Source organism: Trichoderma evansii (genome assembly GCF_050947405.1).
Source record: "Trichoderma evansii strain SZMC 28006 chromosome Unknown GGI43scaffold_7, whole genome shotgun sequence".
Lineage (NCBI taxonomy): Eukaryota > Fungi > Ascomycota > Sordariomycetes > Hypocreales > Hypocreaceae > Trichoderma > Trichoderma evansii.
Window position 1 is genome coordinate 142692 of NW_028145199.1, and position 13456 is coordinate 156147.

Here is a 13456-nt window from a genome sequence, read left to right on the forward strand (position 1 = left end):
AGATCTTCTCCTTTCCATCTCCAGTTGGGGCTGACCAGAAATTAGTTAAGAAGAGACATCGCCCAGGACGTTTCATCTTCTTCGGACAGAGCGTAGTTTACCCTGTCTTCACTTGCTAAGGCGTCGTTGTGTTTGGTGAGTTGCTAAAACGAAACATCCCTCATGCCCTCTCTTTCTTATTCATTTTGCGAACCGCCTCACCGATCCGTTCATCTTGAACTGCCCGCATTCTCTTGTCAAAAGCCTGAGTTCGAAGTCATCGTTTGGCTTCTACGCAGCTCTGCTGGAGGACTTTCATAGATGCTTCCAGCCAGGCTTACGAATGAGATTTTACCGCTTATTGTCGCCATCATCAGCGTCGGCGGTTACTTTCTATTCATCAGCGACTATGGCCAATCTGTCTACGCATTCCTGGAAGGCCACCTGCTGAGGTTGGTCCCTTCTATACTCCTCTGTCTGGGTGGTCCATGCAGACATCATCTGTGGCTTCTTTTTCTGCGCACCAACTTGTTTTAGCCCAAACAATTCTACATAATCATACCGCTGCTTTCTCGCCTCGTTTTCTCCTTTCTAGACACATTAATTCAGTGATAAGGGGCTGGACATTGACTGTCATTGCGATTGTACTAACCTACTACTGCTTAGGTCTGGCTGGAAAGGGCGCATCTACTCGCAAGACTTCAAAATGCCTTCTCAAAAGTTAAAGCCCAGCTTCCGCAAGGTGCAGAGTTTTCAGACCGACTATGCTCCCTGTACAATCACCCAATATGTCTCTGAGCGAAGTGGCATGCAGGTCGTAGTCGCCGATCGCAAGGGACCCAAGATCAACGGCTACTTCACACTCGCTACCGAGATCTTCGACGACTCTGGTGCACCTCACACTCTTGAGCATCTGATCTTCATGGGCTCAAAGAACTATCAGTGGAAAGGTCTTCTGGATAAGCTGTCCTCTCGAGCATACTCCGGTACAAATGCTTGGACTGCTACCGATCACACAGCCTATACCCTTGAAACTGCTGGCTGGGAGGGCTTCGCTCAGATCCTTCCTGTCTATTTGGAGCATGTGATCGTGCCTACCATTACAGATGAGAGCGTTGTCACCGAAGTTTGGCATATCGATGGAGAAGGCAACGATGCTGGTGTTGTGTACTCGGAAATGCAGGCCGTGGAAAATCGCAGTGCCGAAATTATGGACCTTAAAGCTCGCCGGCTCTTATACCCAGAGAATGTCGGCTTCCGCTACGAAACTGGTGGCATGACGGAAGCTCTACGAGTACTAACCCCTGAGCGTATTCGCCAATTCCATCGCGATATGTACCAGCCTCGCAACTTGTGCATAGTCATTGTCGGCGAAGCAGACCATGAGAATCTCCTGGACATACTAGATACATTTGAAGAGAGCATCAAAGATGATATTCCTGCTCTTGATACCGATTTCAAAAGACCATGGGTAGAGTCAGCTCAGCCACCAGCCCTCAAAGAAAGCATCGTCACGACAGCAGAGTTCCCCGAAGAGGATGAATCCGTTGGCGAAATCCTTATTGGATTTTTTGGTCCTCATTGCGCCGATGTGCTTGCCACTTCGGCTTTGAACATTCTCCTTACTTACCTTTGCGGCTCATCTGTCTCTGTGTTGGAGAACATTCTTGTTGAACGGGAAGAGCTTGCAAGCTCCGTTTCGTACTGGTGGGATTCACGACCGAACTCACTCATTTGGTTACAGCCTACTGGCGTGGAAACGGAGAAATTGGAGTTTGTGGAGAAGCGCCTCTTCCAAGTCCTGAAAGATGTCGTGTCTAAACCATTGGACATGACCTATATGACAGAATGCATCCGACGAGAGAAGCGACAGGTCAAGTATCACGCTGAAACGTCAGAGTCCTTTTACTCTACAAACATTATATCCGATTACCTCTTTGGAAAGCGCGACGGCTCAACGCTCAAGGATTTGGCAACAATGGCAGAATATGGTGTTCTTGAGAAGTGGTCAGACGAAGATTGGAGAGCTTTTTTGAGCAAATGGATGGCCGATGCTCATCACATTTCTGTCCTTGGCAAGCCATCTCTGCAATTGGCCAGCAAGATGAAGAGTGATCACGAAGCTCGTATTGCCAACCGTAAAGAAGAGCTTGGAGAAGAAGGATTGCGAAAACTCTCACAGAAGCTTGAAGATGCAAAGACAAAGAATGACGCTCCAATCCCTCCCGAAGTCATTGATCGCTGGGCTGTTCCTGGTACAGAGTCCATTCACTTCATCGAATCGGACACTGCTCGTTCTGGTCATGCCAAAGCAGTTGGTCTTGGCCCTGGTCGTGCGCAAAAACTCATCGATGCGGCCCCTGGCGGCAAATTACCCCTTTTCATCCAGTTCGAAGATGTGCCTACAAACTTTGTGCACATTACTCTTCACCTTGGCACGGCCCAAGTCCCTGTCCACTTGAAGCCACTGATGTCAATCTTCAGCGATAACTTCTTCAACACTCACATCACGCGAGATGGGCAGCAAATCAACTTTGAGCAGGTTGTGATGGAGCTTGAGAGGGACAGTGTTGGCTACGATATCGGAAACTCTCGCCAGCTCGGCGATTCAGAAGGATACATGATCCAGTTTCAGGCTGAGCCAGAAAAATATGCTGCGGCTGTAAACTGGCTTCGTACTATGATGTTCGATTCTGTTTTCGACCCTATACGCATCAAGGCTGCTATTATGAAAGCTTTGGCAGATATCCCAGAATCGAAACGCGACGGGCGCAGCATGTCTGCTGAGGTGGACACAGCTATCCACATGGACAAGTCAACTCTTACAGTCGCTAGGCGTGTTGTTGTCAAGGCAGTTTACCTCAAACGTCTCAAGAAGATCCTTCAAAAGAACCCGGACCAGGTTGTGGAGTGGTTCAATACAATCCGCAACTCGCTTTTCACCTTCGAAAACGTTAGAGTTCTCGTCACCGCAAACTTGGAGAAGCTTCCTAACCCCATCACGACCTGGGATCCACTCTCTACAGCGTTGAAGTCACAAAGCGGATCGATGGTTCCTATTCCTAGGCCATCAAGTCTTTTGAATGATGAAGGAAAGGCTCCTGGCTCTGTCGGCGCTATTATCGTTCCCATGACAGCTCTCGACAGCTCCTTCTCCGTGAGCACTGCCCCTGGTCTCTTCTCATTTTCGGATCCCAGATTGCCGTCCATCATGGTGGCGGTGGGCTATCTCGAGACGGTAGAGGGACCCCTGTGGAATGCTGTTCGAGGTGCTGGATATGCCTACGGATCCTTCTTCTCACGCAATGTTGAGAGCGGAGTTTTGTCCTACAAAGTCTACCGATCTCCAGATGCCTCCAAGGCAATCATTGCTTCGCGTGATGCCATTCAAAAGATTGCCAATGGAGAGGTGCCAATTGATAAGCACCTTTTGGAAGGTACCATTAGCCAGATTGTTGTTATGTTTGCAGATGAGCAATCTACTATGCCCAGCGCTGCCCAACAGAATTTCGTCCAGAGCGTTTTCAAGCTGCTGCCCAAAGACTGGAGCAAGGATATCTTGAAGCGAGTCAGAGAAGTAAAGGAAGATGAGATTCGACAGGCGCTAAAGGACTTCATTATGCCGTGCTTTGAGCCGGGCAAGAGCAATGTGGTAATCACATGCGCCAAACTTATGCAAGAGGTATGGTTTTATTTGTCCCCTTTTTATGTGAAGAAGAGCTATGCTGACATATTTCGTATAGGGTATGGAAACCGCATTCAAGGGTATGGGCTACAAAGTTCAGACACAAGAATTGAGCCACTTTCACGATGATTATGGCTTGAGTGCCGGCGACGATGAAGACGAAGACGAAGATGATGAGGATGAGGATGATGAGGACGAAGAAGAGTATTCAGATGAGGGGAGCGAGGAGGACGAGGACGAGGACTAGATAGACTCGATGTTACGAGGTCAAATTCTATACTGTAAGCCTCATACGGGCTTACTTATAATAACATGGGCAGCTAGACTCTACACGAATAGATAGTATGACATAAGCTGCGAGAATCATTTTTATTTCAAAGTCGTGATTTGTTCTCAAATACTCTCCTCCTTCCTCTTACATTCTTAAGATATCAAACAATCTATCTCTACACGCATAGTTCTTTTTTCTATGTCTTACAACTCGTCACGGCCACTGGCTTTGACGACACCCTCCTCATCCTTCTCACTGGTAACAGCCTGCTCTCCCTTCCAGTTCAGGGCCTTGAGACGTTCTGAGAGGTGGGGGTGAGAGAAGTGATAGCTCGCGTACATCCAGTCGGCATCCATGGAGCTGAGGTTCTGAATTTGCAGCTTGAGAAGCGACCTGGCCAGCTCGGTTTGCATACCAAGACCCTTGGCGAAGGCATCGGCCTGGAATTCGAATGCGCGGGTGACCATGTGCAGGAGGAACTGGATGACGGTGTCCATGGGAGACAGAGCGTCAGAGAAGAGAAGGAAGCCGATGATGATGGGGTGCTCGTTGTGAAAGCCGAATGAGGAGTACAGGGAGCGGTTGTTGATGAAGACAGAGAAGAGGCTGAAGACGTAGAGGAGATGGGCCTGTAATTATATCAGTTAGATGGACACTTGGACGCTATTTGGAGGAAGATGAGAATAATCGTACCTGAGAGATGCCAAAGAGGCTGGTGGTGTGACCCAACTTCCAGTGACCGAGCTCGTGAGCCAGGATAGAGAGAACCTCATCTGTTTCGGACTTTTCCAGCAGAGTATCGTAGATGACAATGTGCTTCTTCCAAGGTAGGCCGTAGAAGAAAGCATTGGAGTGAGCGCTGCGCTTGCTGCCGTCAATGACATACAGCTCGTGCAGAGGGAACTTGAAGCGGGCAGCCAATTCGTTAACCTTGGTCTTAAGCTCACCGTCCTCGAGGGGAGACAGCTTATTGAACAGCGGCTGAATAAAGGTAGGATACAGAGTAGTCATCAGAACCTGAACGGTGGCGGTAAAGACCCAAGTGTAAAAGACGAACTGGGAGCCAGTCTTCTGGATGATCTTGAGGAAACCAGCGAGGACAGGGGGCATAAGGACGGCAGTCAGGAGGTTGGTCTTGACGATATCGGAGACGAACAGGCTAGGCGTCTGCTTGTTGAAGCCAAACTTCTCTTCCAGGACAAACGTGCTGTAGATCTTGGTCGGCAGACCCAGAGCCTGCTGAATGAGCATGAAGGTGAAGACGAAGACGATCGAGTGGGAGATTTCGCCAGTGAAGCGCTCGGGCGCGTATTTCAGCAGCAGATCACCGGTCCAGGACCACAGTTTAGGCATGACATCGAGTGAGATGAAGGCGAAGTTGACGATTTGGCCCCATAGGCCACTGGCGACGGAGAATTCAGCTTTGGCGCGACCATAGGCTTGCGATTTATCAAAATCTTCCTGGGAGACTTCTTTGGCGAGGACGGCGGGGGCTTTGGGCGACTGGAGAACACGGTACTGGCGGAATGTGAGGAACGATTCGAAGACGAACTGACCCAGGGAGAAGCCCAGGACGAGCTTCTTCCATGGGAACAGCGGACGGTCGAGGGCCTGCGACAGGCGCTATGAGAGCAGTGAAGGGCATTTGTTAGCGAGTTGGCGCGTATAAAAAGAAGAGCTGTTCAATTAACTGCAATTGATTTTGGGCATACCTGTAAAAAGTCCATGATGGGCTGTTTTTTTCCTGGTAGATTCAGGATATCAACAGCTTGGACCGGACTTTTTGCTATACAGAGATGGAAAGATGGAACGAGCACAAGCTTGGGAAGGACACCGTGGGGGAGGCCAGGGTGGCTATAAGTGCTGCTGAGCTAATGCATGTCGCGGATAGCTACCCGGTGTTTTTAGGCCCTTGTTTACCATGTACAGTATGACGTGCACGCACCTCAGAGTGCTCTGCAGAGAGCGCACAGGAATGGGTCAATTGAAATGCGAAAAAATTGCCCTGCTGTTTTTGAGTGATGCTATTGTTACCCTATTGATTTTTAGTCTAAATAAGGCTGGCAAGTGTTATATATCTAATTTGTTGAGAGCTATTTCAATCTTTTGTGAAAGGCACCAGGATGTAGCCACATTGATGTTACCGGTACTCTATCGGATCTATCATTGGCTGCCGCGCTTAATTGCAGTAAGCTCTGTCTAATACGCTCTGCATGTACATATTACCTATGTGTGAAGGAAGTGCCTATACTAGTAATATACAAGACACGAATTACGGAAAGCTCTCTCTGGATTGACTAAGCCAGCGAGCAAGTATTACTGCATGGCCATGTCTAGCCCACGCGACCAGGTACAGGTACATATCTTTCAGCCAGCAATCGCAAATTTGAATATATAACTGAGCAACAACAGAAGAGCTGGTCCAAGTATGTGAATAATGGATGCTGTATTCTTTGGATTTTCCAACGGGAGCTTTTCATACACAACATGTGAGTGGAGAGAGGCACACCTTCTGGCCGCTGAGATGACCCTAAGAAAGATTCATCCAAGTATAATCCTGATGAGAAAAGATCATCACAGGGAGGGGAAATGCTCCTCCCGCCTTACATATTACCTAGGTACTCATCCGTACATATACACGCCGCGACCAGCACCCGCTGTGCGGCGATGATATGCAATGAGTCATAGCAAAAGGATACATTCGTGACATGATTTTTCATGTATCAGAGTCAAAAAGGAATGCCATTCACAGAGTATAACTAGCCCGGATTTAAGATTCGAGGCCCACTGGGGGAGAAGAAGGAAGAGAGCAGTAATAACACTAATAGCCCGCATTTAAGATTCGTGGCTCACCGAAGGAGGAGAAAGAAAGCAGTAATAACTTCCGCTAAGGAAGAGGCAATATGATTAACAGCATAGACGATAATAGTTACAGGGTTAAACCAAACATATAAATCTCGCCTTGCCAGATAGACATTTGATACAAACCAAGCATACTTTTTTCTTCTTCCCCTTCTTCTTCCCTTCTTTTTTGTCTTTCTTCTCTTTTACAAAAAAAGGCATGCTTCACTTGGCTCTCGAGGCCAGTACCAGGTCCCAAAAGACCTTGATAACTGCTGCGCGCGGCACATTATGGAGGTCTGGCCGTGCCATGGCTGGTGGCAACATTCTGTCTAGGCACAAATTCAGCAATCTAGGCAGAAATGGCTCATCTTTCAGTCGCTCTAGCAGGCGCGGGAGCAGCTGGTCTACTGGCACGTTGGCGAGCTTGAATTCCCTTTGGATTACCTCTGGACTTGCGTTCGCAGCCAGACACCGAATAGCCGCATCCTAATGTCCATTCGTAGCTGGCTGAGGCGGGCGTTCCGGCCCATAAGGCACCGGAGGTCCCTGCTCGTTCGGTTGAGGCTCCTCTTCAGTATCATCATCGAACTCACTAAGCCCTTCTTCTTCGCCCTCTTCCTCAGAATACTCGCTCTCCTCGCCCTCACCCTCTGCGGCTCCATGCCCGTGATTATCTGGGGGACACACTTCTACTGTGCTGGCCTCTACCGTGGTGGTAGTTTCCCGTGGAACCTTCCGCCCTTGTTGTTGCATCTGCTGGATGATGCTCATGAGCTTCTCGTTCTTCTTGTCGGCAACGTCGATCTTCCGCTTCCAGTCTTGCCGCTCTTCCGCCAATTGGATGATATTCGCTGTGGTCGCCTCTTTTTGACGCTTCAGCGTCTCATTTTCCTTCTCCAAGCGCTTGCCCTTCTTCGACATATCCTCCATTTCTTTTCGGAATGAGAGAAACAGGTCGTTGCTATTATTAAGAGTGTCCTCCACCTACAAGACGCAACAGGTCAGGCCTGGCTGCCAATTGCTAAACCAATGCATGCTGCATTACATACCTGTTTGAATTTGTCCACATATACATTCAGCTGATTCCGAAGTTCCGTCTCAGTCTTGGTAAACGCTCCGACCTGGTTCTGCAAATGGCGCGCTTTATTCGATTCGGCTTCGGCATTCTTCTTCTCCCTGTCATGGCGAGATAAGTGATACTGAACTTCGAGCTCTTTGGTCCGCATGAGAGAGTGGAAATGCAGTTCGCGCAGCTCGTACTGCTCGATGAAGGATTTGAATCGAACTCGGAACCTGGTTTTATGTCTCGCCGGTTAACTCATGCGCCCCAGAATTCTCGCTGCATGCGAGTGGGTAAGCTTACAATTCGTCCATTTCCATGTCCACTACTTGTTTCTTTGGGGTGTCCTTTTCTTCTTGGTATCCCTCTAGTTTTGATAACAAGCTTGCGAATTTCTCGTCCCAGGCGGCATTGTTTCGCTTCTGCGTACTCTGGAGCTCTTTATTCTCATTCTATGTCCCAATGTCAGTGCGCCGTGTTGCGCCAAAGGCTCGGTAATTGTTTGCTCGAAGCGGTCGGTGCGAACCTTCATCTTGTTGTTATCTCTTTGCAGTTCTCGACACAGCTTTTCAAGCTTCTCCTTCAATCCCACGGTCTTGCTGAGTTCTGTACGGCTAGCATCTCGTTCTTTCTGGAGGGCGTCTCCGCGTTTCTTATTCTTCTGATTTTCTCGTTCCAGGCGTCGCATATCGGCTAACAGTTCACTCGAGCGCCTCATAAGATGCTCAATTTTCTGCATGTCGTCCATTTTGGATACCTGTTGTAGAAGATCTCGATTGGCGCGCTTTACTTCTCTTTCTATTTACGGATATGGACGTTAGCTGACCTCTGGCTGGCTAGTCTTCTCTAATGCGGCAGACTTGGACGCACCTATTTCCATCTCTTGGTCTTTCTCTCCAGCGGCGTCCTGCTCCAACTGCGAGATACGGGCCTGGAGGAGGCGCGAAGCTTCGGACGAATCCATCCCCCTCTTTCCCTTGGCTTTCTTTGCAGCGGGTGACGAATGAATATGCGAATCGTGGCCATTTGTGAGGGCCGCCTCCACATGAGTTGCCGGCATGGCTGGAAAGGTACGTCAGGGTAGAGAGTTTTGGCTAGGCTCGAGTCTCATCAAGGGCCAAGTCACATCGATGGAGAGCAGCGGGCAGACTCCGGGCAGTTCGCACCAAAAAAAGAGAAAAATATTTTTATATATCCCTCTTCTCTCAATATTGCTGAAACTTAATCGATATCTGGTTCTAAATAGTGGCGTCGGCTCGAGGGTCTGGCGGGCAACGGCTCCAGCGGGAAACAAGGCGGAAATGCTGTCAAAATCGTCGACGTCTGGGCTGTCGGCTGGGCTACGGGACAATGGACAATCGCTGATGCTTACGAAATGCTAGTTGGTCGCGAATTGAGGTCCGGACAGGGCGTGGTAGGCCGTCGTTGCGATCCTGACGTGTATAAGAATTGTCCCCAGCCGCCGATGGGAAGCATGTGTAGGTTGGAGCGTGACCAGGCGGGTGGTTAATTCGTTAGAATTCTAATAGTGCGATGATGCGGCGTGCAGGTGAATTTGTTAGTGCCTCAGGGATTAGGTCAGCAGCCAATATGGTGGGGTTGTTAGTGCACTAGCAACCGAGTGGCCGGAAAGACTTGGGGCCCTTGCCGAGGACGTGACTAAGCGGTCGTAGGTGGCGGGCTTTGCTAAATTTCTACAGAGTCCGAACCAGATCCGACACTGGCAACATCATCATCATCATCAGCATCTGGTTCTAGCTGCGGTCATTTTATTTGCGTGGCTAAGCTGTAGGGCATCGTGCAGCTACTGGAGCCACTTATATCGCATTATTTGTTCCGATGCATTATTAGAACGTTTCTCATTCTTACTTCTTTCCACTTATAGATCTCGCGATCGTGCTCCCTCACCATGTTGCGAAACGCAGCGAATGCGGCTCGTAAGACCGTGACGGATATCGCGCTGTATCCGAAGCCTGGCGCCAAGCTTCACGGCTTTACTGTCGTCCGATCAAAGCATGTTCCAGAGCTGGAACTGACCGCACTGCAGCTGCAGCACGACAAAACCGGCGCCGATTATCTGCACATTGCCCGTGATGACTCCAACAATGTCTTCTCCATCGGCTTCAAGACGAATCCCCCGGACGACACTGGTGTCCCTCACATTCTGGAGCACACCACTCTTTGCGGTAGCGAAAAGTAGGGATATCTTTTGGCAGCCAACGAGAAATGACGTGGCTGACAATTTCCCAGATATCCTATCCGTGATCCCTTCTTCAAGATGCTGCCCCGGACGCTTTCCAACTTTATGAATGCGATGACAGCTTCAGACCATACCTTTTATCCCTTCGCGACAACAAACGAACAGGATTTCAAAAACTTGATGTCAGTGTATCTCGACGCAACACTCCATCCTCTGCTGAAGCAATCCGACTTTCAGCAGGAGGGTTGGCGAATCGGGCCTGAGAACCCAACGGCAGAGGACGCGGAGGGTAAGAAACTTGTCTTCAAGGGCGTTGTGTATAATGAGATGAAAGGACAGATGTCGGATGCGGGATATCTCTACTACATTCGATTCCATGACCACATCTTCCCCGACATCAACAACTCCGGCGGCGACCCGCAAAAGATCACAGATTTGACCTACGAGCAGCTGAAGAACTTCCATGCCGAAAACTACCACCCAAGCAATGCTAAGCTGTTTACCTACGGAGACATGCCCCTGGCAGATCACCTGCAGGAGGTTGACGCTAGACTGCAGGCCTTTGAGAAGATTGCCAAGGACAAGGTTATTCATTTGCCTATTGAGCTGGACGGCCCTCGAGAAGTTACCCTCCACGGCCCATTGGACCCATTGGTTGCTCCGGATCGACAGTATAAGACGTCTGTATCTTGGATTACTGGCGATACTACTGATGTCGTGGAGTCATTCTCCGTATCATTGCTATCTACTCTTCTGATGGACGGCTATGGCTCGCCGCTGTACCGGGGTTTAATCGAAGCTGGCATGGGCGCCGATTGGAGTCCCAATGCAGGCTACGATAGCTATGCGAAGCGTGGCATCTTCTCCATTGGCCTTACTGGCGTCCAGGAATCTGATGTTTCCAAGGTGAAGAGCAAAATCCAAGAGATCCTCCGCGATGCAAGAGACAAGGGCTTTGACCAGGGCAAGATCGATGGCACGCTTCACCAGCTCGAGCTTGCCCTCAAGCACAAGACGTCTACCTTTGGTTATTCTATGCTCAACAGGCTGAAGCCAAAGTGGTTTAATGGAAGTGATCCCTTTGACTCCTTAGCTTGGAATGATACAATTGCTGCTTTCCAGGCCAAGATGGCCGAGGGTGGTTACTTGGAAGGATTGATGGATAAATACCTGCTGAACGACAACACTTTGACCTTCACAATGGCTCCATCAACGACCTTTGGTGATGACCTGATTGCCGAGGAACAGGCGCGTCTCTCTTCCAAAATCCAAGACGCCGTGAACAAGGCCGGAAGTGAGGAGAGTGCACGCCAGCAGTTTGAGAAGCAGGAACAGGAACTGTTGGTGGAACAAAACAAGACCAACACCGAGGACTTGAGCTGTCTGCCTACCGTCCATGTCAAGGACATTCCAAGATCAAAAGAACCAACGGTAGTCCGGGATGAAATTGCAAATGGCATTCCCATCCAATGGCATGAAGCTCCAACTAATGGCCTTACTTATTTCCGTGCCATCAACACATTGGAAAACCTGCCGGACGAACTTCGAGAGCTTATCCCTCTGTTTACGGACAGCATCATGCGCTTGGGTACAAAGGACATGACAATGGAGCAGCTGGAGGATCTCATCAAACTCAAGACTGGTGGTGTTTCTGTTGGCTACCATTCCACACCTTCGCCAACTGACTACACTCAGTCTAGTGAAGGTATAATCTTTACTGGAATGGCGCTTGACAGGAACGTGCCTGTCATGTACGACATTCTGCGCAAGTTGGTGCAAGAGACCGATTTCGACAGCCCGGAGGCCTCTCTGCGAATTCGACAGCTATTGCAAGCCTCGGCTGATGGAGTTGTCAACGACATTGCTTCTTCTGGACACCGATTTGCGATGGGCCACGCCGAGTCCAGTCTGACTCGCAGCGCCTGGCTGAGGCAGCAAATTGGCGGTTTGTCACAGGTTAAACTGGTCACTTCGCTGACTAGCCGACCTGAGTCCGACCAGCTGGAGGATGTCATTGACAAACTCAAGAAGATCCAGACCTTTGCTCTGACCAGCGGTAAAATGCGCACAGCCCTTACTTGTGGCACTGAAAATGTGCAAGAAAACTTGAACTCTCTGAAGAGCTTTACGGGCCGACTGCCTCAAGAAGTGTCAGGAGTGTCAAGCAAGAGCCCGTCACCCCTGCCTAAAGACAGCAAAGCATTCTTCCCTCTGCCATACCAAGTCTATTACGGAGGCCTCTCTGTTGCCACAACATCATATACCTCACCCGATGGTGCGCCGCTCCAGATCCTTGCACAATTGCTGACGCACAAGCATCTCCACCATGAGATCCGAGAGAAGGGCGGTGCCTACGGCGGCGGGGCTTACTCTAAGGCTCTGGATGGCCTATTTGGATTCTACTCGTACCGTGATCCCAACCCGCAGAACACATTGGGTATTATGCGCAATGCAGGACGCTGGGCAGTGGAGAAGGAATGGAGCGATCGAGACCTGGAGGAGGCCAAGATCTCTGTGTTCCAAGGAGTGGATGCTCCAAAGTCTGTGAACCAGGAGGGCATGGCAAGGTTCCTGTCTGGGATTACGGATGAGATGAAGCAGAAGAAGAGAGAGCAGCTGCTAGACGTGACAAAGGATCAAGTCAGAGCTGTGGCACAAAAGTTCCTCGTTGAACCTATTGAGAAGGGAGAGGAGCGCACAACCTTCCTGGGAGAGAAGCAAGGCTGGGTGGACGGCACATGGACCGTTCATGAGATGAATGTAAATGGCTCTCAGGAGTAGAGAGCAGTCATCGTCAACACAATTAAAATTTCCGGGTACATGTGAAAATGGCGTCAGTGGATGGGCTAGGCTGGGTATTTTGTGATGATATGGATGTATTTACGATAGAAGATGTACATTATGTGTAGAATAATTCCCCTCTTGAGGGCTTTTTGCCTCTTTTTCCTTTTCCCTCTTCTATTGTTTTCCGAGGCTTGGGACTTTTGTTGGACACAGCACGCGTTTAGATACGATACATCTTCTTGCCGAGCCGGCTCGACCGACTCACTTCCCCCATGGCATGGAGATCACAGAGCAACGCAAGAGCAAAACAATTATACCTCACTGGCTGCCTCCCTGGACCCAATCTCTCAACGATCCCTTTCGGACTGGTGCTGAGGTGCGCAAGCAACAAGCACTGGAGCTAGAAAGAGGGGAGGGAGAGAGGAAAGACGAGGAGTGACGTCGGTGAGGAGGTCGTTCTATCAGAGCCAGAGCCCCTGAGCCTTGGGTTACTGGACTAAAGAGCCGAGCACATTGACTTTGCCGTCAGGATGAGAGAGAGCGATTAAAAAGGGTAAATGCCTCGATGAATTGATATAAGCCTAGTTGCAGGGTAAAAGGTAAGAAGGTAAGCGAGAGGAGGCTGTGTCTTAT

The 13456-nt window shown here is 49.6% G+C and overlaps 3 protein-coding genes across 3 annotated transcripts; 2 read left to right on the forward strand and 1 right to left on the reverse strand.

The window, feature by feature from the left end:
- Positions 1 to 685: 685 nt before the first annotated feature.
- On the forward strand, positions 686 to 3911 carry GGI43DRAFT_422145 (Metalloenzyme, LuxS/M16 peptidase-like protein; the record flags this gene model as incomplete). Its single annotated transcript, XM_083208059.1, has 2 exons — positions 686 to 3661; positions 3723 to 3911. The coding sequence occupies 2 exons, from the start codon at positions 686 to 688 to the stop codon at positions 3909 to 3911; spliced, it is 3165 nt and encodes a 1054-aa protein (XP_083061509.1).
- A 227-nt stretch (positions 3912 to 4138) lies between these two features.
- On the reverse strand, positions 4139 to 8803 carry GGI43DRAFT_422146 (myosin-like coiled-coil domain-containing protein; the record flags this gene model as incomplete). The annotated part of the gene is made up of 7 exons (XM_083208060.1): positions 4139 to 4564; positions 4629 to 5558; positions 7317 to 7763; positions 7829 to 8072; positions 8143 to 8291; positions 8366 to 8637; positions 8710 to 8803. 7 exons carry the CDS (start codon positions 8801 to 8803, stop codon positions 4139 to 4141), a joined length of 2562 nt encoding a protein of 853 aa, XP_083061510.1.
- A 945-nt stretch (positions 8804 to 9748) lies between these two features.
- GGI43DRAFT_382642 (pitrilysin family metalloprotease) lies at positions 9749 to 12820 on the forward strand (the record flags this gene model as incomplete). The annotated part of the gene is made up of 2 exons (XM_083203263.1): positions 9749 to 10035; positions 10090 to 12820. 2 exons carry the CDS (start codon positions 9749 to 9751, stop codon positions 12818 to 12820), a joined length of 3018 nt encoding a protein of 1005 aa, XP_083061511.1.
- Positions 12821 to 13456: the final 636 nt, after the last annotated feature.